Source organism: Cynocephalus volans, chromosome 6, assembly GCF_027409185.1.
Source record: "Cynocephalus volans isolate mCynVol1 chromosome 6, mCynVol1.pri, whole genome shotgun sequence".
NCBI classification, from domain to species: Eukaryota; Metazoa; Chordata; class Mammalia; order Dermoptera; family Cynocephalidae; genus Cynocephalus; species Cynocephalus volans.
The window spans coordinates 1,985,244-2,012,029 of NC_084465.1; the positions used below are offsets into that span (position 1 = coordinate 1,985,244).

General features: G+C 40.3%; 1 protein-coding gene across 6 annotated transcripts in view; it reads right to left on the reverse strand.

The window, feature by feature from the left end:
- The window catches only part of UBE3C (ubiquitin protein ligase E3C), a 115,074-nt gene that overhangs the window by 24,316 nt on the left and 63,972 nt on the right, over positions 1 to 26,786 (reverse strand). For all 6 annotated transcript variants that reach the window (XM_063099679.1, XM_063099680.1, XM_063099678.1 and 3 more), the window contains 2 exons: positions 21,766 to 22,013; positions 995 to 1,207 (listed from right to left, as the gene is read on the reverse strand). In XM_063099679.1, coding sequence (XP_062955749.1) covers positions 995 to 1,207; positions 21,766 to 22,013 — 461 coding nt within the window. The remainder of the gene's footprint in view (positions 1 to 994; positions 1,208 to 21,765; positions 22,014 to 26,786) is intronic.

Consider the following 26,786-nt stretch of genomic DNA (forward strand, 5'->3'; position numbering starts at 1 on the left):
CATGTCCAGCAGCATTCCAGGTCATGCACATCCCCGTCTACTGCCCCTGTTCTCATAATATCTGCAGCAAAGCCCAGATGTTTTCAATTCATCTATAAATACTGTACATGAATGTTTACAGCAGTATTATTCATAACAGCCCAGAAGTGGAAACAACCCAAATGTCTGCCAGCTGATGAAGAAAATGCAGTGTACCGATGCAGTGGCATAGCATTCAGCCAGAGAAAGGAAAGAAGTCCTGACACACGCAAGAAGTGAAGGGAGCCAGGCACACAAGACCACATAAAAGAACTGTTGCAACAAAATGTTCAGAACAGGCAAATGCAGAGACTGAAAGCAGATTCATGGCTGCCTAGTCTGGGGGTGGGGAGTGACCTGCTAAAGGGCACACAGTTTCTTCTTGCGGTAGTGAAAATGTTCTAAAACTGGTTGTGATGATTGCACAACTCTACAAACTGTACTAAGAACTACTGAACGGTATACTCTCAAAGGGTGGATTTTATAGTATGTGAATTCCATTTATTAATATAGGCCTTTCTTAAAAAACAAAAACAACAAAAAAGAGCAACCAGATGTATTATGAAGGTCAAAAACATCCCAGATACCAGTGGTGGAGCAGCCAGAGGTGGCTTTGAATGGGTGAGGAATGAGGACTAGTTAGCTAACCCCACAGGTTTTTGTCAGGAAGGTGCCAACTGGCTACTCTCCAGCACCAAGAACGAGACAAGAAACAAGGCTTAATTACGGCCATGAGAACATTCACAGGTTCTCACTGAGAAGGAGCTGAGAACTGTGCTCAGAAAGTGATTACTAACTCTCAGCCTCAGTAATTCTTCTAACTAAAATGTATAAGAACCCAAACAACGTAAAACATACTTTCACACAAAAGGAAATACTACCTACCACCTGTTATAGATCTACGGAAATTCACCTTCTTCACTGACGTGAATAAAACTGGAAACCACATGAACTGGTGCCAGGATGTTCTCCTTACCTGTGCCTCTCCCAGGTCATTGTTCACCACGGTGAAGTTCAACCCAAGTTCCTCCACATCATCTTCATAGCTCTTGAGAAACAGCAAATTCCTATACACTTCAGGATCTAGGGAGGCTAGGTGATGCATGTCCACATCTGCACTCGTCCCAAGCAACTTAGAAAGGAAGAAGCCAGCAAAGGGCAGCTCCACCAGCATGTTTTCGTAGAGAGCCTTCAAACGAGAATAGGGAACAATGGCGGTCACTGAACAGAGCGTAAGAGAGTAGAGACTTTTCTCTACAATGCACTGTGAGAATGGGGGAAGCTAGTGTTCAGGGAGCACTCACCATGTGCCAGGCCACCGAGTAAGCATTCAGCATGTCAACAACTCTACGACAGACAATTTAGGGCTGAAATTGTAGAGTGTTAGTATCAAATAGGACTTTTAAGAGCCAAATCCTCCATGTGAAACAGAGGTTGGCAAATGTTTTCTGTAAAGAGCCAAGTAGTAAATATTTTAGGTTTTTCAGGTGCATTAGTTTCCTGAGGCTGCTGTAACAAATTATCACAAACTGGGAAACTTAAAACACCACAAGTTATTGTCTGACAGTCCACTGGCCAGGTGCTGGCAGGGCCATCCTCTTTCCCAAGGCTCTGGGGAGGGTCCTCCTTGTCTCTCCCACCTCCTGGTGAGCCTCCATGTTCCTCGGCTTGTAGCTGTATCCCTCCAGTTTCTGCCTCTCCACATGACTGTCTTCCTTGTGTGTGTGTGTGTTCTGCATCTGAATCTCTTCTCCTTTCTCTTATAAAGACACTGGTCATTGGATTTTGATACCCACTCTAATCCAGTGTGACCTCATCTTGATTTGATTTCATTTGCAAAGACCCTATTTCCAAATGAGGCCATGTTCACAGGTATGGGGTGTTAGGACTTAAACATAGCATTTTGGGGGGGGGGTCACAGTTCAATCACAAAGCAGGCCAGACCATCTGTCACAATTACTCCACTCTGCCTTTGTAGCACAAAAGTGGCCACAGAAAAAGTGTAAACGGGCCGGCCCGTGGCTCACTCGGGAGAGTGCGGTGCTCAGAACACCAAGGCCTCGGGTTCGGATCCCATATACGGATGGCCGGTTCGCTCACTGGCTGAGCGTGGTGCTGACAACACCAAGTCAAGGGTTAAGATCCCCTTACCGGTCATCTTAAAAAAAAAAAAAAAAAAGAAAAAGTGTAAACAAGTGAGGGTGGCTGTGCTCCAAATCTGGCGTTCATGTAACTTTCACATGTCCACAAATGTTACTGATGCTTTTCCTGTAAGTTACTGTCTACCTTTATAACTAAGGACTTCAATGCATAATTTTTTTGCATTTATTTATGTCAAAGTATAATTAACATATAGTAAAATGTACACATCTTCCATGTGCAGCTTGATGAATTTTTACGTTTGATGATACTTCTTTAACAACCACACACACCATTCCCACACTGAAAGCTCCCGCATGCCCTTCAGTCAATACCCTCTCCCCACGTTAACCCCCATTCTGCCATCACTATAGATAAGCTTTGCCAGGACTAGAACGTCATAAATGGGATTACACAGTATGAATTCTTTTATACGTCTTCTTTCAACATCATGTTTTTGAGATTCATCTATGTTATTACTGTTTGTTCTTTTATTCAATGCTGTGTAATATCTTTACCTATTCATCTGATGACGGACATCTGAGTTGCTTCCAGGCTTTGGCTATGATGAATGAAGCTGCTACGAACAGCTGACTCTCTCCACTTAAGTGCAGATCTGCTGAGTGGAAGTGCTGGGGTACAAGGCATGCTGAACTGTATTAGACACTGCGCAAGCTGTTTTTGTCACCACTAACAATGTAGGAGGGTTCCCACCTTGTCTACAGCCTCACCACTCATTAGTACCATCAGCCTTTTTAATTTAGTCATCTGGTTGGTGCAATGGGGCATCTCATTGTGGTTTTAATTGCATTTCCCTGACAAGTAGAGGTACTGGATTAAATCAAGTGTTGGTGAGTACTACTATATTAATCTCCAGAGATTCCACAGCAAAAGAAGGTGGGAAGTAAAGTTATGTAAGGTTTCCAACATAACATCAGGGTTTCACGTCGCACGATGAATATCCCAATGGTCTAAGGTTTTAAAATGCAACAAGGAGTCAGAAATCGGTTGTGAAATTTCAAAAACATTTTCGGTATTTTATTCTATCAGACAGCTGACTTGGAAGCCACAACAAATCTTTCTTGTCAGAAGTTTTCTAATAAAGATCACAGTTACCATTTCTTGTATGTGTGCTACGTGCCAGGCACCATGCTAAACACATGGTAAGTACTGGTTGTCTCATTTCCATTTGTTCTATCTGGGCAACTTCTTAACGTAAGGTAAAAGAATGATTCCTATTGAAGACAACAGGAAATCTGGATATCCTCTGCAAATGCCATTTCTGTTAGAATATGTCTAATCTGCAGAGATTTCTCTCTCCCCTATCTTCCCAGGTCAAAGAAGTGGTGGGAGTACTCCCACTTGGTAAGTGGAAAACTTGAGGCCTAGTTCTATAGTAAGATGTCCTCCTCAGCAGAGGTGGCCAAGAATCTTTCTCATGTTTGGAGGTGTAGCACTGGGACCCTAGCCCGAGACTGAGAGACACCAGGAAGGACAGACAGACAGAGGGAGAACGAACGCAGTACTAGCCCTACCTAACAAATGACTACAATGAGCTGTGCTGTAAGACACATGCTGTGACACACCTGGATCCTCTTTATCCTGCTGTTTTAAGATTCAAGTGCTATTGTACAATGCATGAAATACGAAAATAAAAACAAAATTTCATCTACAGGGCAATAACATTCATCCATGAGACTATCAGCTCAGAGGTCACTGTTCCAGCCAAGTGGCCACTGCCGGGCCACATTATACTACATGTAAGCCCTGAGGGTTTAATAAGACAGATCTGTGAGAATTACTAACAGGAGAGTAAAAAGTTTCCAGAGAGCCAGGACTGTGCTTCTGTAATCTTCCAACAAACAAGAAATGTTTTCTCTGCACGCCAGTGCTCAGCTAGAGAGTGAATCCTTTGCTTAGTTTTAGCTTCCAGTAGTTACAGTATTTAATCATCTATTTCATATGTACAGTCTATAAAATCTCTACTCCTTACCCAAACCCTAAAACTCACACACTCAAAGCTTGCTCAGATACCCCCTGAGATCTGCAATTTAAAGGCTTGCCCACTAATATGACTGGAAGAGACTAGAAAATAGCTGTTAACTATTCTCAGAAGTCAGCATCTGGCGCCCCGCAGGCTTCCTGGTCCAGAACATGACTGACACGTACTGTGAAGAATGCTCTATCCAAGGCTTCCCTGTGTGGGGATCTCAGACAGCAAGACACCCTCCAGGAAGACCACGGCTGCTTTTTGCCAGGTAAACTGAGGTGTTATATCACTCTGATTTTATTTCTAATTTCAAAACCAATGACTACCCAATTAATTTTCTTGTCATCACTGATCACACACTGAGTCTCTTCGAGAAATGATTAGTATCGTCAGCCTGGGGCACTCAGATACCATGACTTCTAAATGAACGATGAGTTCAAAGCCAAGGAGAACACTCTGCGTAACACTACATGATCGATTCCAGGTGCTGAAGAAAAGTCCTCATTTGTATAGCGGACTTTAAAAGTAAACAGAAAGTGTAAATCACTTGATGTTCAATATATAAGGTCATTGTTTGCCACTTCTGCATTAGTAACAATAGACCAGTGAAATTCGTTAAATATATCAGAGCTACCTGAATTTTAAACAGAAATTCCACTGTGACTCATAAAATGTAAATGCATAGATATAATTTTTTACATAAGGCAGGTTTAAATGTCTACAGCATTTAATATACAAGTACTAATAAGTGATGGCACTAAAAAGTACGACTGCATCAGCTAAATGGATTGTAAGTTAAATTTCCATAATGCATGCAACCAAGATACAGATGTAAGCATAAATCAAGGTATTTTCTAAACACAGGTTAATTATACAACTTCAAAACTGCCTATTTTTTATGCAAAAGAGTCCACTTAGCATTTTTCACACTGGCTTTAGTTCTCGGCCAGCTGTAATACACATTTTCCTAGAAGCGTATCAATAACTACTTGTCACAAGAAAATAGCAATAGGTATATGGTAAAAACCTGAAACGTATTTTTCAAGTGTCTGTCTTTTATGAGTGTTTATAGCTAGAAATTGTGCCAAAATGATTTGAAATAAAAAGGATTAATTACTGTAGAAGCCTTTTAATATAAGTGAGTGCAGTCGCAATGCAATTAATGCAAATTGAGGCTCTATCGGGAGAATAAATGTGAACCACGTCACAGGCCACTTCTGTTTGCTGCCAAATAACTTCAGTAATTTACTACATTAAGAATCAATAAAAAAAAATAATGCTTTTCAAATGCATCTCTATCAATCTTCAGGTAGTTCTAAAGTGAACATTTATAACTTAATCTAAAAACTATATAAGGGATGATGTCTTGCTTTAAAGTCATTCTAATTGAGCAAGCAGATAATTTTAATTATTTCAAATCATGTTAACCACACAGTTTAAAAAATAATAAAGAAACATAAAATAAAGATGTATACTAATAGTAACATGCTATTTAATTTCATAATTGTGCCTCAGAATGAATAACTGGGAAATGAAAAACAAGGTTTCTTGACTGAGACCACTAGTGACTTTTACAGCTCTAAGCTCCTGTAGGGCAAGAAACATACCTAATGTTTTATGCATGAGTCCAAGTACAACATGTGATGCCCATTCATTTAACAAATATTCATTAAGTGTCAACTACATGCCAGGGACCACTTTACACACTGGAATTCTGAATCCATGAACTTGTTTGCAAAAAAAAAAAAAAAAATCAATCTTTTTAAAGAGTTTTCAGGTTATGTAAGATTACATACATGTCAGATTCACTTCAAATCTTTCATCTTCACAACCCTATTCTAGAAATACTCTGCCAGTTCCTGGAACATTTTTGACTACACAGGCTACCCCAACACTAAGTTAAAAATGTGCATTGTCACAGTAGTGTGTGTTTTTCCATGCATGACTGTCACCTGGGAGGACACAGGCTCCCCGAATGCTGCACACACACCCCACTTGTTGCACTGCACTATTTCTTAAATGTTGGCTGAGTTAAACTGAACTGCTCATTTATGATTCAGCAAGCACAAATCGGCAGAGCCTAGTAGTTCTGCTATTCAAAGAAATGGAGTAATTCAGTAACTGGAAATCCTGAAATACCACACCAGGATGTTGGCTCTGCCTTTCCCAGGACTCAGTGTTCCCAGTAATCAAAGCTACTGGGACCTCACTTATGCTCCCCAAGTTTTCTTCTTTTGAGACCACGGCACTCCAGAAAGGCAAGGAAAACCTGGGCGGAATAGCCTCTCCTCTCTTCTCCTTAAATTCTTCTTTTACTTCAGAAAATCCACTGAGAATATTGGGTGGGTGGAAGATGCAAAGCTCAATTCTCACTTCCAATTTTCCTGGTTGGATGCCCAGGAATCCATCCATAATATGAAAACAATAATTTAGACCAGTTCGGAGGTGATCCTTCACTCTTCTCTCTGCTTCTAGTTCCACAACGCCCAGATTCAGGCACCTAAAAAGAGAAACTTCCCAGCCCACTCACCAATATATTTCTAGAAGATAAAAAATTTACATCTTCATGACCAAAGTAACAAACCCACATTCCCATTTCCACCCACAAGAAGCAAATATCAGCATTTTACAACAGTTGTTACATCCTTGCTTCTGAAAGACATTAGGAATTTAAAAGAATACTGAAGTCCAGTCTTAGCATACCCCACATAACCAAGAACTATTTTCTGATTAGAAGAAAATATTTTTTAGGCTTAAAAATTCTTTTCCATACAGGAAAATGTCAGACTTTAGAAATCTGCCAAACTACCCCCTATGAAATTTGAGGATACTGATGCCCTCAGTGATAAAAGATTTAGTTATCACTAGGTGCTGAGTATGTCTCCCTAACAAGGTTTTATGATATGGTCACTACCGCTCCTCCCCGCTTTAAAATTATCACGTCTGTGGCCTCCAGTTTATACCGCCTGCTCCTTTCTTTAACTCCTTGACACTGGACTGATCATGGCGACCACATGACAATGCTATTTTCTGGTAACAGCTTTACTGAGAGATCATCCACATACCTCACAATTCACCCACGTAATGTGGACAATACGATGGTTCTCATTCACAGAACACTCCCACTATCACCACAACCAATCTTTGAAGATTGTTATCACCCTCAAAAGAAACTCCATATCCTTTAGCCAACAGGCATCAAGCATTCCAGTGCTGGGCAGTCGCTAATCTACTTTGTGTGTCTACAGATTTCCCTGTTATGGACATTTCATATGAATGGAATCATGTAACGGGTGTTCTTTTGTGTCTGGCTTCTCTCATTTGGCATGATGTTTTCACGGTTCACCCATGTGTGACAAGTGCCAGCGTCTCACCCTGTGCATGACTGGGTCATACTCCCTTCACGGGTGGGCCAGTTTGTTCACGCATTTGTCAGCTGATGGCCTGAGCCATTTCTCTCTTTTGGCTATTAAGAATACAGCTTCTGTGAACATTTGTGCACAAGTTTTTGTGGGTCAAAAGGTAACTAACTTTTTGAGGAACTGCCAGACTGTTTTCCAAAGCGGCTGCACCATTTTACATCCCACAGCAACGTGTGGAGTTCCTGTTACTCCACGTCCTCGCTAACACTTGTTATCATCTGTCTTTTGGATTACAGCCATCCTTGTGGGTATGAAGTCTAACCTCCTGGTTTTGATTTGCACTTCCTGATGACTAATGACACTAACCATCTTTTCATTTGTTTATCTTCTTTGGAGGAATGTCTATTCAGATACTTTGCCCATTTTTAATTATGTTGTCTTTTTATTTTGGAGTCCTTTATGTATTCTAAATAAAAGTTCCTTATCACATATATTTTTTACAGACATTCTCTCTTTTCTGGTGTGTTGTCTTTTCTGTTTCTTGATGGTGTCCTGTGAAGCAAATGTTTTCAATTTTGAGTGAATCCAGTGTATACCTTTCTTTTGAGGCTTGTGCTTCTCGTTTCACATCTAAGACATGGGTTGTTTCTGGCCACACTGCAACACTGAGCACTGTCTTTCTTCACTTAGCTCCTTGTCAGCATGGGCTCTGCGGCACCCTTTAACATGCCTCTGCAGCTCACTCTGCCAGTGGCTGTTGTCTCCTTCACACTCTTGTACCACTGGGAACAGAAATGAGGTGGGACCCCTTTGTTCCTTGCTGCCACCTCCAGACCATGCCCCCCCCCCCCCAAGACTTCCCACCGTGAATCTCATGTACTGGGCTAGAGCCCCTGTCACACCTCCTTGGTGCAGTCACTGCCTCCTTAATTCAGAACTTAAGCTCCCGACAGTCATCACAGTCCAACACAGTCTTGCTATAATGTTTGGTGACTTCGATGACTCACAGGTGATCACATTCTAACCATAGCCTCCTATTCTTTTAGTCTCATCGTGGGACTGTCACTACCAGCACATGAGCCCCTCCTCATCTTAACTGTGCCTGCCCACACTGACTACCTCCCTGTCTTCTTCCCAGCACCTTCCACAGTGCCCCAACTCCTATGGGTTTAGCTTCCCTCCCCCTCAAGTCTCCATTCATGGATGGATTAAATGGCCTAGATTTATAGGTTGGCTCTTATAATCATTTCCTTACATTCTCAGTTCACTTGCACCTCATCCACCCTTTATTTCACTCACTTGGCAAAAAACCACCCCTGGTTAAATCTAACTCTACATGCTAGTCAGACCCACACAGCTGATTACAGTTGTAGAAAAACAACTAACCAAGTTGTTGGTTTCACTTCACTTTATGATACTAACCTTACGTGAGCCACTTTATGATACTAACCTTACTAGGCTAACTGGCAATCCTGTATTCTATTTCCCTGGTCTAGTAATTCTTAAGTTTCAACAAGCATCAGAATCACCTGGAGGGTTTGTTACAACACGGCTTGCTGGGACCCACTTCCAGAGTTTCAGATTCAGTAGGTCAAGGTGGAGCCCAAGAATTTGCATTTCTAACAAGTCCCCAGGGGATGCTTAGATGGCTGGTCTGGGCACCACCCTCTGAGGACTTCACCCTTCCTCACTCTCCTCACCCTCAGCTGCATCACCCATAGAGCAGAGACAACCGGGGCGATCTCTCATGTGCCCACCTTCTGCAGCTGTGCCCACAGGTTTTCCTTCTCCTTGTTTCGGGACCCCATGCCCGCCCTTGCCCTGCAGGACGATGGTCCCTCTCACCCACAGCAACTTCGCCAGCATACACACACACTGGTATTTCTCCCATCTTCAAAAGAAAAACAAAGCTCTACTAGCTCCACATCTCTTAAGCAACTGCTCAAATTTTCTTTACAGTGACACTCCTAGTAAGAGTGGAATGTAACTGCCCCCAGCTCTCTTCGAGCCTTCCTCTCTGTACCTATCCTGACTCTACCATGGCAGAGGCCCCAATCACAAGCAGCTCTATCCACTTTCACCAAGTGAACACATGCATGTAAAAACACTCAGTCCACAACTCAATTACCAGCACCCCAGAAGCCTCTTTGTGCTCTCTTCCAGCTGTTACCTTCCAAAAACATCAACTAGCTTTGCCTGTTTTTGAACTTACACAAATGGAACCCTACAGAGTGTACTCTTACATTTCCATACTCGCTTGTGTCTCGTTTCTTTTTCTCCACATTAGGTCTGTGCTGTTCACCCACGTCACTGTGAATAGTTCATGGGAATACCCCATGGCTTACTATTCATTATCCTTTTGAAGGGCATTATTTCAGGTCCACATGGTGTTACTATAAAACATTCTCTTACACATATTTTGGTGAATACACAAGCATGCACACTCTTCTCTTGGAACACACCTACAGACGCTGGGCACAGGGTGTGGCTGCCCTCAGCTTTAACACGACACTTCAGGAAGATGCTGCTGCCCTTCTTTTCAACCCAGAGAGGCTTTGCTCCACCGCTCCACGAATGCTACTTGTCCACACTGCTAAATGACACGGGCACTTCTCAGTTCTGATCTCATCTGACCTATTAGTAGCATCAGGCAACAGGCATCATCCTCTTGACCCTGAGACACTGTCTTTACTTGGCTTCCGAGATACCACACTTTCCAGGTTTTCTCCCTACCTTTCTAGCCACTTGTGCTGAACGTCCATTGCTAAATTCTCCTTCACTCTCTGCACTCTAAATCTTAGAATGCCCTGGGACTTAGCTCTCCAGCTCTTCCCCTTCCTCTTGCTACTCCTATTGCCTGAGCTTACCTAATCAAGTCTCATGACTTTAAATACAATTTGAATACTGACGGCTCATCCCAGATCTCACCCCTTGTAGGGAAAATATAGGAAATGGTCAGGGCCCCTCAGATGTTCAGAATCTTGCCGAGCATTTGATGTAAATATGCACGTGCACTCAGGTGTTCCTTGGTTCTCTGACTCCACCCACGTGTTCCTAGGTTATTGGATTTAAGTATAAAGGATGAATGGTTCTGATCCACGATGCCCCCTGACCCAGGGAGGGCCACGGGGAGGCCACTACTGCTGCTGGAGGCTGTTGCTGCCACGGCACCCAGGAGGCCATCGCTGCTGCTGGAGGCTGCTGTAAGCTGCTGCTGCTGAGGAAGCTGAGGACCGAGCTTGTGTTGTCTACCAATGTCTCCCAGGATCTTTCCCAATTACCTCACTTATGGACCTACGTGTGAGGAGTCTGGTGACCCAGTCTGTATATGAGGGGTCTGTGATCCAGTCTGTACAATGGGTTTGAAGGGTCTGTAGGCCACAGCCCTAGCTATACAACTGGCGTAGTCACCTAGCCAGACACCTCTGAACTCCACACCCACATATTCAACTGCCTCCCTAAAGTCTCCATGTGAAAACCTCATGAGCATCTCAACCTTAAGGAAAACCAAACATCTAATCATTCCTCCCCAAATCTGCTCCAACTTAGCCAATGACAACTCCATCCTTCCAGTTCTCAGAACACAATCTGTGCAGTTCCCTAACCTTCTCTTTCTCTCTCTCACATCCCAACATCTGATTCATTACCAAATCCCCTTGAACATGACTACTTCTCACCCCCAGTACCACTCAGGATTCAACCCAAATGACTGTAATGCCTCTAGTTGGCCTCCCTGCTTGAGTGCCTGCTCCAGTCTAAGCTACTTCTAATACCAAAGCCAGGGAAATCCATTAAAACATCATTCTGATCATGTCCTTCCTCTGCTCAAATCTCTCTGTTGGTAAAATCAAGAGTAAGTAGTCCTGGTCTGTCTTGCTCCAGAGCTTGAGTCAATTACCTATTGCTGCCTCCCAAAGATCACCTGAGTTTAGAAACAGCAAGATTAACACTATAGACCTGCACTCGTTTGTTTTTCATAGTTACATTTACTAAATCTAAATGAATATTTAAACGTTTAAAGGATTTAAATGGGCTCTATTTTATTTTTAGATATTTATTGTCCTTATTGCACAAATAAAGGCCAGGCTAAGATGAACAGTAGCCTTTAAGCAGGACCAGCAAGAGTGTATATTTCTAATTTTCATGGTGACAATTTAACACGGCTTAGAAAAAGGCAAATGGAACTCGTATAACACTGATTAATCTCCTTACAGATTTCAGATGGTTTAACTACTGTTCGGGAGTGCTTAAAGAACGAGTGGGAAGGAATAACTTAATAGTAAGCAAGATCTATTTTATCCAGGGACAGAAAAAAATTTTGAATATCCTGGGGTGGCTAAAAGAACAATGAGAAAACTATTTAGGTACTGGAATCAACGGAATTCATGAATACATCTGTAATTTTTTACTGTACAATGTAAACCACTTTTATTTCATGGTTAATTCTGAAGAAATATAAAGCAATCATTTCTAAATTATCATCTTTGATTTTCTGCTTCCAAAAAGAGTGGAAAGTCCACAAGAGCAAGTTGTGAGAATTGGAGAGAACTTGCTTATAAAATTCTGCTCACAACAAAGTCGAAAAAAAGTCTTTGCATTGATCGAAAGGCTTGTGCTAGGCACAGCACAATCTGCTATTTGCTGAATGTTACGTTTACAAAGTCTAAGGGGAAAGATACACTAGCTTCAGAGATGAGTGCACCCAGTCTGAAGACAGCCAGGGGAGCTAGCTAGCTCAACTACACTGCCCCATATGAGTTTAAGTTCAAAATAAGATATTACAAAAGAGAAGCTTTGCCAGTTTAAGGACTAAGGTAACTTTAATTACTAGTATTCACCTCAATCTATAGTTTTAAAGCCTTAGCAAATTCAGTGAGAATTTTATAAAAGGACTCTAATGATACAGACAAATACATTTTCCCAACTTTTGAAAATCTCAAGATACACTGTTGACTGCCAGTATTACACCATATGATACACTAAGCGCACACTGTATTCTCCTGAAATACAAAATTAGAATAACCATGCCGAAGTTACATAATCTAATTAAAATTTTCAAATATATGACCAAGATATTATCAAATAATCTGATTTACAGGCATCTGTTCCAATTAAATCAATATTCTGAAGGGGGAAAAAGAGCCATTTTTAAACAGAATTCAAATATGATAAAGGATTTGCTTCAATAAATATTCTGAACTTAATTGGTTTAAATGGACCTAGGTGTTTCTATCTGTTAAAAAAGTTCAAGATGACATTACCACATCCTTGAGCTGTTTATTTATTCCCTGTCTACAGCCTGATTTACAGGCGATGAAATGCAACCACAACCCACACCAGAAGCAGGAATCATCTGCTAATGGAACTTTTAATTGAGAAGTGACCAGTGACATGAGGTAATTCTTCCTATACAGGATTATGCTTGAAGACCTTTCTGTACTTTATCACAGTAAACAATCACTAACATATGCATTAAAGAAAATTTAAATACATTATGACCCAATAAATATCATAATCAATCAATATACAATTTCTTCTCTTAAAGATTTAATATTCAGGTACCATACTATTAGTGCCATACTATTACATTTACTTAGGTCTGGACAATTTTTAGCATGCTTATACAAAGCTTAACCATTTGTAATCAAATGATAATCGGATATGTTTTAGAAACAGCACCCCTATAGGAATTGCCACACAGAAAATTACGTAAGGAAAGTCTTAAATATGTGAAACTAAGTTAACTACCAATCTCAAGTAACTATAGTTTGGTTATTGGTTTTGCCTAAACTCCATTTTTTTTTTTTGGTGGCTGCTGGTACACGGACCAAATCCTGGACCTTGATATTATCAGCACCACACTCTAACCAACTGAGCTAAACAGCCAGCCTTAAACTTTATTACTTTAAATAGGTTTACTGAGATATATTTATATAAACTTCATTTTGGGGAGAAAGGTTTAGGTCACAAGTTTTCCTCCCTGGAATTCTGGTTTAAATATATACATATTCCAAAGTAGAAGACTAAGAGCAATCTATCATCCCTTCTGAATCTGCAGTACTATACAGTTAGACATCATCTTCAGAATAATTTTAATTATGAACCCGTCAATAAATAGTGGGAAAAATGAGTTTATTCTCACTAGACTTGTATAACTATTAGTATCTACATTAATCAAGATTGGATGATTTATACATTCAGGATGGAGGAAAATAATACACAATTTTTATAAGATTTAATTCATGCAAATAAAATTAATACTCTGTCTCTGTTACTGCATTGTGAGAGAACCAATGAATTTACAGTATTTCAGGTCAGTCTGGCAAAATAAAGGCTCTCCTTTATTTTTATTTATTTATTATTTTTATTGTTAATTTAGAGTGTTCTTGGTTTCACCTTAATAGAAAAAACTATGGCACATCATTTTTAAAATTTTCATGCAAAGAGTTATGAAATTTATCTCCTCCAGAGGAAGCTGAAACTGAATTTCATTAAGAAGTTTGTTTGACCATCAACAAGGAGAAATATGCTATTTCACTAAGAACTGACACCAAAGCCACGACACAGCTCTAAATTGACAGAGATACGTTACATGTCTTAAAATTAATCAAAGTGAGAAAATGATCTGTTTAAAATCTATGCTAAGGAATCTAACATCAGATCGATGTTTGAAATTTGTCACTGCAATAAGGTGAGCCTAAAGAGAAATAGTGATAGTGGTGAGGTCAAGGTAGAGCCTATTACTAACTTCAAGAACACTTAAAAATCTGCATTATCAAGGTAGCAACAGATGGAATCTGAAAAAAAAAAATAAATAAAATAACTGGGCCTGTAACAATGTATCTCAAGGAAATACAAATAAAAGGGAATTATTATATATCCAGGATAGACTGATTCCCTTCCATCTGTCCCTCTGCTTTGTTAGGCCTGGGGTTCCAGCACCGTTGCCATTAACCACACACACACACTCCTCACTACAAAGCCACTGTAATGCAGGCAGTGTTGTGCTGGCATAAGGCTAGACACAGAGAGCAACAGAATAGAATTCAGAGTCTAGAAATAAATCGTTGCATCTACCGTCAACTAATTTTCAACCAGGGTGCCAAGAACATTAACACCCCTATCTCACACACTCTAAAAAGTTAACTTAAAATGGATCAAAGACATAAATGTAAGGGCTAAAACTACAAAACTGACAGAAGAATACACAGGTGAAAATCTTCATGACCTTAGGTTTAGGCAATGGTTTCTTAGATAAGATGCCAAAAGCACAGGCAAAAAATGTAAAAATACATTAGACTTCATCAAAACTAAAAACTTTTTTTTCTTTAAATGACACACCATCATGGAAGTGAAAAGACAACCCACAGAATGGGAGAATATAAGACAAACAATCCAATTAAAAAACGGTCAATGGATGTGATGGTTAATAGTCAATAATCTATGTATTGACTAGATTAAGGAATACATAGACATCTGGTAAAGCATTATTTTTGGGTGTGCCTATGAGATTGTTTACAGAAGAGATTAGCATGTAAGCCTGGGTGGACTGGGTGGGAAAGAACCGCCCTCAACATGGGTGGACACCATCCAATCTGCTGGGGGCCCAAAAAGAACAAAAATGGAGGAGAGGGTGAATCTCCTGCTGCATCCACTGGAGCTAGGATAGTCTTCTCTCCTGTCCATGGACACCCAAACTCGAGACTCGTCAGCCATTGGGTTCCAGGACTTACACCAGCGGCACCTTCAGGCTCTCAGGCCTTTGGCCTCGGACTGAGAATCACACCATCGGCTTCCCTGGTTCTGAGGCTTCTGGACTTGGACTGAGGCATGCTACCAGCATCCAGTCTGCATATGGCCTATCATGGAACTACTCAGCCTTCACAAACATGTGAGCCAACTCCCCTAAGAAACCCCCTCTCGTACGTTTATATACATATCCTATTGGTTCTGTCTCTGGAGAACTCTGACTAATACAACAGATTTGAGTAGACATTGCTCCACAGAAGACATGAAGCACATGAAAAGATGCTCCACAGTACTGGTCATCAGGGAAATGCAAACCAAACCCACAATGAGATACCACTTCACATCCACTAGGATGGCTTCGACCAAAAAGAGAGACAGTAAGAAGTGTTGGCAAGGGTATGGAGTGACGGGGACCCTCATGTGTTGCTGGTGGGACTGTAAAAGACTGCAGACCCTTTGACAGAGTTACTGTATGACCCACCACTCCCACTCCTAGGTACAAGAAACAGAAAACCCATGTCCATACAAAAACTTGTACACAAATGTTCACAGCAACATTATTCATAACAGCCTGAAAGCAGAAACAATCAAATGTCCATTGATGGACGGATGAATGGGTAAATAAAACATGGTATATCCATACAAAGGAATACCACTCAGCCATAAAAAGGAATGAATTTCTGATACATACTACAACACAAAACGAAACTTGAAAACATTACACCAAATCAAAGAAGCCATAAAAGGCCATATATTATATGACTCCATTTATATGAAATGTCCAGAAAAAAATCTATATAGACAAAAAGTAGATTAGTGGTTGCCTATGACTGGCGGGGTTAGGGCAGAATGGGTAGTGACTACTAATAAATATAATTTCCTTGTAAGGATGATGAAATTAGATAGTGATGATGGCTGCACAACTCAGTGAATACGTTAAAACAACCGAATTATACACTTTAAAAGGCTGAATTTTATAAAACGTGAATTATATTTCAATAAAACTATTATGTAAAATAAGTCACAAGAGCATACGTAATCTGTTTTGCAGGCACTGATTTTTAATTAACTTACTTCTTGAGTGGGCAGCTTCCTAGACCACACTCTGAGGTTAACCGCGACAGGACTGTACTACAGAGAACAGAACAGCCAATGTGATAAAGGAGTTTTGTTACAAAGTTGAAAATGATTAACTGTTCTGATTTATTCTTAAAGAGAATAATTACAGCAGCAACATTAATTTCCTAATTATTTATTTAAGGATGATAAAGCTAGTTAATAATCCTTGAATATTCAGCTTTATGCATAGCATGCGTTCAATTTACCATTTGGGCTCAATGTCACTATAGCAGGTAGAACCACCTCCCCCAAAAGATAAGTTCAAGTCCTAAACTGTGAATATGACCTTCCTTGGAAATAGGGTCTTTGTAGATGATCAAGTTAAGATGAGGTCAGACTGGATTAGGGTGGGTTCTAACCCAATTACTGGTGCCCCTATAAAAGGACGGAAAGTTGAATGCAGACGCACACAGAGAAGGCCACAAGAGAACAGAAGCGGAGACTGGAGTGATGAACCTACAGACTAAGGACCACCAAGGACTGTGAGTGACACCAGAAGACAAGAGGAAGCACAAAACAGAGTCTCCCTCAGAGCCTCTATAAAGACACCAGCCCTGGGGACGTTTTTGATTTTGGACTCTGGCCTCCAGAACTGTGAGAATAAATTTTTGTTTTTTAAAGCCACTCAAATTTGTGGTAGTTTGTTGTGGCAGCCCTAGCAAATAGTCACTAAGCAGTAACCTACTCAACCATGTAAATGAAAAACAGCCTAATCTTTGTTTATTGTAGTCGTTTTCGAATATTCAGCATCTGATTTTTAAAAAATAATATTTTGCGGTAAACTCTAGTACATAAAATATGAAAATCCATATTTTATTAGTTTAAATATATTTTATAAGCTCAAATGTCATAAGTTTATAAACAAAATATTGCTAATTATAACTAAACATTGCTACTAAGTCAGTTAGTATGTCTTTTTAATGGACACAATAGTATGAAATTAGGCATGAGCATTTAAAACATCAAAGAAATCTGGATTAGAACATTCACATTTATGTTCTTACAGCAAATGATACATTTTTAAAAGCTGACCGCCTTACAACTCAGGACAATTTTCAATTACGTAATCCAGAAACAAGGAAGAACGATAGCAGATCTGTTGTAGCTGTTCACTCCCCTTGTCACACTTTAGACAGACTGGGTAGCTGTCTCAGAGGACAGCCCCACCAGCAAGAACACCAGATGGAGCCATGTGTGACCACATGGTATGAGTACAGGGCTTTCAAGCCACAGCCTGTGACCATCACTACACACTGAGCGTGTAGAACGGCTCCACATTCTTAAATAGTACTCAAAGGGTTTTACATTTAAAAAGGAGAATATGCAACATAGACGGTATGGCCCTCAGAACCTAAAATGTTTACTATCTGGCCCCTGCTCTACTGTATTTTCAGTGTGCCCTGTTGCTGCAAAGTCAGAGCCCACACTGAATTCTTCTTCCTTAAAGGTGATTTGATCTCTCTGCCTGAATGCCCAAAGAATTCTTTATCTTGAATTTAGATGCTTCTTTATTCTTGGGATCTGCTATAATATTTTGCTTATATAATATTTTGCTCGTTTACTTTCTCCCTTGCCTTCATAATAGAAATACCAGTTATTTAAACTGTCTATGACATGGAATAATATCCAGAAATTGTGTCGTTGGACGGATGGGTGTATGTGGGAGTGTGCAAGACGTTCTCACGGTGGCCAGAATGACTGTAATGGTTAAGGAAGTGGCCATCTCTTCCAACGCTCACTGTCGTCCCCATGTCCTCTCGAGTCTGCTACCTGTTTTCTGTTGGTGCCACATGGCCAGATAGTAAACATTTTAGGTTCGGAGGGCCATACTGTCTATGTTGCATATTCTATTTTTTAAATTTAAAACCCTTTGAGTACTATTTAAGAACGTGGAGCTGTCCTACACGCTCAAAGTGTAGAGACGGTCACAGGCTTTGGCAAAACTTCCAGACTCCCTGTGGTTGCCGCTGACCCCTCCCCCTGCTGTTCTCTCTCACACCCAGTCTGGCCTGGTGTGGGTTCCAAATGTCCCCAAACCTGCTCCTGGCAAGGCCACCAATGCCAGTCATCAGTCCCCATCATCCTTGACTTCACAACCACCCTTGAAAACTTCCACCCCTCGTCCCTTCTCCACTTCCAAGACACAGTCCTTCTATCCCAGTGGCCACTCTGCCACAGCCTCTGCAGTCACTTCCCTAGGGAGGGCCAGACCCCTCTCTGGACATCAAAGCACAGCAGGGATCCAAGCGCAGGCCCGCCCCCACTGCCCACCAGCTGGACACCCTGATAGTGGTGGCCGCCCTTCTGGCCTTCCTAGTGAGCTTTGCATCCGACCTTGCTGACCTCCCCTTGCCTGTCCCTTGTTTACACAGCCTGAAGCCCACCCCTCTACCTGTGCTCCAGAACTGCCCAAAACTGCTAGCCACAGGGGTGGTTTAAATCTAAGCTAATAAAAATTAAATTAAAATGTGATTGCTTGCACCCACCCTGTTGGGAGTTCTAGAGAACAAGGCTCTAGGCATCTCTGCTGAGTCTTCTCCAGTGTCCCAAACCGCCCCTCTCATTGGTCCCTTATCAGGGACACTCTCCAGTCCCTGAAAGTCGCCTGCCCACTCTTTCCTGGGACTTGCTCTTTCTCTAGGGACCCTCCCTCCCATTTCCCTCAGAGCCACACCTTCTGAAAAAGGCCACCCGTGTCCCTTTCCATTTTTGTGCCTTCCACTTCTTGTTCCTCAACCTGAAGCAAACACATTTTTGTCATACCACGCCATGAAAGACGCTGCAAGGACAACCAAATGCCCATCAACTGGCAAACGAACAAATAAATGTGGCATATGAAGTATTACTTGGCAATAAAAGGAAATTAAGTACTGATAAATGCTACAACTTGGATGAACCTCGAAAACATCACGCTAAGGGAAAGAAGCCAGTTCAATTTATATGAAATGGCCAGAACAAGTCAATTTGTAGAAACTAAAAGTAGATTACTGTTTGCCTAGGGTTGCAGGGGGAAGGAGTTAATGGATATGGATGACGAAAATGTTTTAAAATCGATGGTGGTGAAGGCTGCACAACTCTGTGACTATGCTAAAACCACTGAACCACACACACAAATGGGTGAATTGCATGGTATGTGAATCACAACTCAATAAAACTGTTTTAACAAAAAAATCACCAATAAACAAGAAACTGCTGATGAACCAGTGGTCAAATTTCAGTCCTCCTACTACCTGGCCCTTCTCACGGCAAGCATGACATTACCATAATTTGGGCCACCTATGACCTACACCGATGGACCAGATTCTTACCTCTTCTACTTTGAGTCTTATCCTCTAAAATCTATTCTCCTCATGGTAACCAGAATGTCCCCTTAAAAATGGAGTAGGTCTATCACCTGAGTTACTACCCATAAGATACAGCCCAAACTTCTCATCATGGGACACTAAGGCCTTTATGATTTGCCTGTCGTCCTAGTTCCACAGCATGGCTGGCAAAGGCCTCCTGTGAAAGGCCAGATGACAAACACTTCAACTCTGCCATATCTGGAAAGCAGCCATGAACACACGCAGGTAACCAGGCCTAGCTGTGTTCCAATAAAACAGTTTTTTCTTTCTTCTTTTTTTAATTTAAACAAAAGAATGGGTGGGTGGACTTGGCCCAGTGGCTGTAGTCTGCTGGCCACTGCTCCGAAGTGCCACTTCTGGCCACACTTTGACTTGCAGGAGCCATACACACTGATTACAGTCCTGTGGCCCAACTCAATCTGTCTCTAAAAATGTGCTGAGCTTGAATACTGACTATGAGGCACCTGTCTTCAACTATTTTAAACATGGGAAATAAAAATACATTTCCAAGCTACCCAAAAAACACTAACAAATTCCACTAAAATATAAAAACTTTTACCTACTTATATAGCAATACACCAAGGATGCATTCAAAACAGTTAAGACAGTTTATTGGTTTTTGTTTGTTTGTTTTTGTTTTTTTGGCAGCTGGCCAGTTTGGGGATCTGAACCCTTGACCTTGGTGTTACAAGGCTGCGCTCTAACCAACTGAGCTAACTGGCTAGCCCTAATTTTATTTAATAATAATCTCATTAATGATTATGTCATATGCACTATGCAATGCTACTTTAAAGTACCAGATATATTATATCTTTCTTTGACACTGCAAGAAACATAACCAATTATGAAAACAAACAAGGAAATAATATGAGAAAGATGTCTTCTGAAAGTGGATCCAGGTTCGTGAGTATTCTAGTGAGTATTTAAAAGAGTTTGAATACTGTGGGAATCCTTATAAACATCCCCAAAACCACCACTCCCTCTCTCTCTATCTCACAATTACCATCATTTGAAGAAAAATCAAGAATCATTAATTTGCAATTTCCCGTGGAAATAACTTAGATTATTTCCCCCCTCTCCCATGTTCAGAACAGTTTAGGCATGAGTTTCAATTCCTGACTTTACTGGCTAGCCACATTCTTCTAGGATTAGTAATCACCAACACTAAATTTACTTAAAACTTCAAAGAAGTAACTAAAATAAAACAAACAACATAACCTAGAAATAAAAACTTGTATGTAAAACTTCCCCATTTATAAATGCGAGTAACAACTAAAAAGAAAAACCAACAAGACATTTTGGACTGGACCTGACCCATAGGGGAACAGTTAGTCACCCCTGGTTTACACAAAATCTTGTCTCCTCCTGGTCTCCCCATGACACAGCATGACACTCCCCCAGGCTGGAACCGTCAGTTGACAAATGAAGAGGACTGGCACCAGTATGTGTCCATGTCTTCCTCCTGACTTGAGTGGGGAGTACTACGAACATTTAACCATTAAACATGAACTTCCCACTAGGTTGTATAATTAATTTTTTCCCTTTCATTTACAATAAAGCCTAAGTCCAGTTTGTACAAATGGTCGGCAGACTCTGGTAACTAGTGCATTACCGGAATATCCTTAAATGCAAAATTTTCGCAGAATTTGCATATAGTATGTATAACACTTAAACCATACTAAATAACTATGATCTTCCATCTCACAGCATTTTAAAATTGTACAGAACCTTAAATATTCACTTTTAACATTATCAACAAGAGTAACTATGAAAAGACTCAAAACATTTACAGCACACACACCATGCTTGTATAGGTAGAATTTTATCATGTTTCCCATGTTTTCCAGACTACGCCAATAATTTTTGTATATAATTACTGTGCATGTAATGTATAATGATGAAACGTAGTTACTATATAAAAAAGTACTATTCAAGGTTCACTAAATAAAGACCATCCATGAAACTTCGACAACAACCATACGGAAACACAAAAATGTCAACATCTTTTGGTCTGAGATCTATTTTAAAATAAAGATTGCTTTACCTTTCCAAGCATTCTGCCTAGGAAGTAGTAATGTCTGGCGAAAGAATCTCCCACAAGCATCTGAGCAGCCGGGTTAGGGTACAGAAGCCCTTCATTAGTAGTCTTAAAGAACCCCTGGTTGGGGTTAAATCCTGATTTCAGTAGTTCATTTAAAAACTCTCTGAAGATACCACCACCATCAATGCCAGCTTCATCCAGGCCATGGGCATTGAGCAAGTGCACACGGATCCGCTTCTTCAAATCGGGCTCTGTCCAAAATGAGAGAGGGCAAGGAGAAAAGATGTTAAAAGAAAGCAATTAAATAAACTAGTACAGGTTGAGTATCCCTTATCCTAAATGCTTGGGACCAGAAGTGTTTTGGATTTTGGAATATTTGCAGAATACATACCGGTTGAGTATCCTTAATCTGAAAATCCAAAATCCAAAATGCTTCAATGAGTGTTTCCTTTGAATGTCATGTTGGCACTCAAAAAGTTTTGGACTTTGGAGCAATTTAGATTTTGGATTTTTGGATTAGAGATGCTCAACCTGTATCACAGAGTCTTAGGGAAGAGGAGCGAGAATATTTAGAGATGTTTTAATGCACGTCTCAAAACAGCAATGAAATTATAAAAAGAGATGAGACAGACTGACCAAGATCTTCCCCAGAGCCTACAATGGAAAAAAGAGAGAAAGCAGTTCCCTTACATTAATATGTCAAGAATGGAGAAAAGAGGGGTGTTCAGGAAAAAGATAAAATTATCTCCCATGTTCTAATGAATATGACAGACTAAAATGCTTGCAGAGGAGCAGAGTGGATGATACTGGAACATATCATCATCCCCAAGAAAAATGAATAAAGAAGACGTTGATGAAGTTAACATTATAGAGAACCTCTGAATGTGGTGAGTGATACAGGAACTCTTGGGAAGAGTCAGTATTCCAAAATCTTCATTCGGCTATATTCGGCTGACAAATGGGGAGAATTACTGGTTATATAATTTGCTGCAAAGATTAAATTAATTATTTTTTTTATATTACAAGGCTGCTGCTCAACTGTTTCTGATACCTGAGTGAAATTTCTCACACAGGTCCTCCTAAGTAGGAATAATATGCCCGTGGACTCACTTGCAATGAATACAACAGGACTTCAACATAAGCTTCAGGATATAATCCCCAAATACAAGTCAATAAAAGTGATTCTATCAAAAGTAAAAAAAAGGTGTGCCAAGTAAGATGTGCTCTGATGGACAGGATGGATCAGAAAACAGGTTTGAGAAAGTCACTGAAATGTCCTTTATCCTTTCCCAAGAATGTTCTACAGGTGCTTTGCAAAAAAAAAGACTGGGGAGGGGGGAATAGAGGGGAGGAGAAGGGAGGAGGGAACAGAGAGAGAAGTAGGAGGGAGGGGAAGAGGAGGTAGGGGAGTTGGGGGCATGCTGCTGTGCCAAGCCAGGGAGGTAGAAAAGCAACCTTCCCGGGCTTCGTGTGCTGCTGCTATCTTTCATATGAGTGTGCAGAATCACCCAAACATATGTGACCTGGAGCATCTCAGGTGCAGGTGACCTCTAGAAACATCTGGAAAAGGGGTTTAGCAGAACGCATGCTTGGTAGAGCCTCTAGGAAATCTCAAAACCCTGCTTTTCTCAATATTACTTTGTACAAATGTCAGTAATTTTGAAGTTATAGTACCTGGAATATAAATATTCTATGTTTTCAAATATAAATCAGCGTTACTGACTAAAGTTTACAGTCCCCACACATAGGAGTGACAACTCTGCTGTTCACCGAGCAAGCCCAAGAAAGGGTCACTGTGCACGGCCAGCAGACTCCCAAGCGCGTGACCTCTGTGCCGATTCCCACATTTCCTTTGGGAGACAGGTGGACATACCCAAACTATTTTGGTTATAGCTTGCTCTCATGCTTTAAGTAATATCAACAGCTACCATTGATTATTTACCCCGAGCTACAATTTATGCTAAAAAATTTATATGTATTACTTCAAATCCTTTAATGACCTTCTGGATTAAGAATTATCTCCATTTTGCAGTGAGAAAACCAAGGACAAGGAAGGATAAATGATTTATTCTAAAGTCACATAGTCAATATTGTAACAGGTAGTGACATAATTTAAGCCTATGGTGCTTTTCCACTAAAACACTCAATTTCTTTAACTTCACTATGCTTATATAAAAACATGCTTTTTACTGATAATTAAATTCCACAAACATGTTATTTGCATCTATTTTGATTAATATGATTACAAAATATGTTCAATCTCAAGTTCTAGATAAAATTCCAAAAAAAATCCAATCAGCTAATTATAGATGCGACACAAAAATACATTTGGTATTTCTTACCTTTACATATATCCTCGCAATACCCAATTTTAAGAAAGAAATACAAACATTTACTTGTTACGTATATCTCACAACCTGATTATTAGGGGTTAGCAGCAGCAGATTTTGCAAACATTGTAATTATAAAAACTTTGCAAGTGGGAAATGTTCAGCCACAGTTCATCCTTTAACCCTCTCAATATGTAACACCAATATTCAAGGGGGAGGCGGTGTCACTCTCCGGGAACCTCAATGGCCATTCACAAAAGGCAGCCCTTTAATTATGACTAGAATTGAGATTCTGTGGTTTCCTGAAGCTCATTTCTGTAAAGAGCAATATACAATAATAGCACAATAATATTTTCAAAATCAAATCTAGCCTTCCAGGTATCTTCCACTACTTGTTTCTATGGACGGATTATAAAAACCTATTTATACGGGAAGGTTTCAGTGAAAAAAGCCATGGAAAATATTCATTTGATTTTACCCTATTACCATTTCCTCTTCAGGAAAACAATGTAATTAATTCTGTCATTAATTAAGTGAAACAAAACAAAACTAATCAATCAACAAAAGCACAGATAAGTGAGACTCTCAGGAACCGACCACAGGACAGGTCACAGCCAGCTCTGCCACATTCTCTCCCACGACAGTGAAAGACATGAGGACCTTACTACAGAGCACCGGGGCGTGTAGCAGGTATACTGCACACACAGTCTTTACAAGTCACACGACAGTCTCATAAGTACATATGACTTTTTCTCCATATTCTCCATGTGGAGAAGTTCATGTTCAAACCACACTCTTACATGGCACAATACCGCAACAAGGCAGTGTAGTGTAGTGGGAAAAGAGTTAGTACTCCAGTCTGTGCTCACCTTGTGCCTCACTGCAGAAGCGATTGACTTCTCTGAGATCCACTGTGTCAACCCGTTTGTAAAATGGGGCGAACTAATGCCTCCACTTCAGAAAAGTGCTGAGATGAAATGAGATACTGAGCACCCTTAAAGGATGGATTTACTTTAACGACTAGATGATATATGGAATAATCACATTAACTGGTCATATGTAAATGATCAGTCAACAAAGCAGGTCAAATGATTTTCTCATAAGTAAATTAAATGCTCTGAGATGATACTTAATTTTATTAATTTGCCTAGCAAATATCAAACAATTTTAACACATAGCTTAAAAATTATTAATAAAGCCTGAATTAGAGAACATCTTGTAAAGATTTTAAGCATTTTAACACAAATATTATGAGAAAGTTTTTCCACATCCTTTAAGCTCAGTGCAATTATCAGCATGCACTTAGGGAGTTGGGGTATGATCAGCTCTGAATAATTTTTAAAGTTTAAGGATTCATTAGGAAATTTGGAGTTAACTGGGTGGTAATGTCCTAAAACCCCCCTTCATGAAATAGTTTTCGCAGTTAATTTAAAATCACTGACAAATAAGCAAATATTTTCACTGTGGCTGCAGAGCTCACACATCCACACATCCTGCCCTCCACAGAAGCCTGTCCCTCAAGTGCAGGATGTGCCACTGCAGGGACAACCGTGCCCTCTGCTGGAACCTCACCCATGAGACCCCCTCCTCCTTCTCAGGGGCCTCTTGTCACTGAAGTGCAGGATGAGCCATTGCAGGAACACCCATGCCCTCTGCTGGAACCTCACCCATGAGGCTCCCTCCTCCTCCTTCTCAGGGGCCTCACAAAGACCTCCAACACTGAGCAACTCACTCTTCTCTAAACACTGTGCTGATCATTTGCAAATTTATTGTTTTGTCCTATTGATATGTTTTTCCCAGGGTTTAATCATAAATTCAATAAACATCTATTGAGCACCAGCCATGTGCACTGACCAAAGAGTAAATGATTCATTCCATCCCAGGCCATAAGGACCTCAGACAAGTGGGAGATAAAAATGAAATCAGCTAATAAAATATCACAACATAAGAACTACTAACTGGTACCGTATGAGGTACTGTGGGATCCCAAAGAAGGGAGAACTATTTTTTTTTAAAGTATGCTCAGTCCCCAATTAGATGATCAGTTAACCTAGTCAGACTACTTGATTTCAACTCTTTCACATTTAATATTTTGAAATCAAAATATCTTAGACAAGAAAACCTGGCATGGTGGAGAGTTCACAGCCTGTACTCAGACTTGAGTTAGAACTCCAGTATTGGGCTTCAGAGGACCATAGTATAGATTAAATGACAAAAGTAAATTACAAAAACCTGGAATAGAGTAGGGGAACACCTGATGTTACCTCTCCTTCACTATTCCCACATTATGACAAAATTAGCTCTCTATCTAAGCAGTAAAAATTATTGAAAACTAGGTTTTTGTTTTCCTAGAAGAAAATTAAATTGCTCCCCCAAAAGAAAAGGCAACTGTTATTTCACAGCTGACAACCTACCATCTCTCAAAGATCTAATACAAGCTTTCATTTTAAATTTTAGATTCTGCATAAGCTTTCATTTTTAATCCCCTCTGCATTGATTCAACACTGATTTAATGCTGCATCATGAACATGATATTGTGAAGTTAAGACTGCTACTATATAAGGAAACTTTTAACTGTAAGTGTCAAATATTAACATGAGACAGAACATGGGTCGCTAACCTCCAAATGCCACTCCAGTTATTGTTACAATGTAATTCACTTACTAATAGTACTGTCATTGAAGCGCTTGTCTT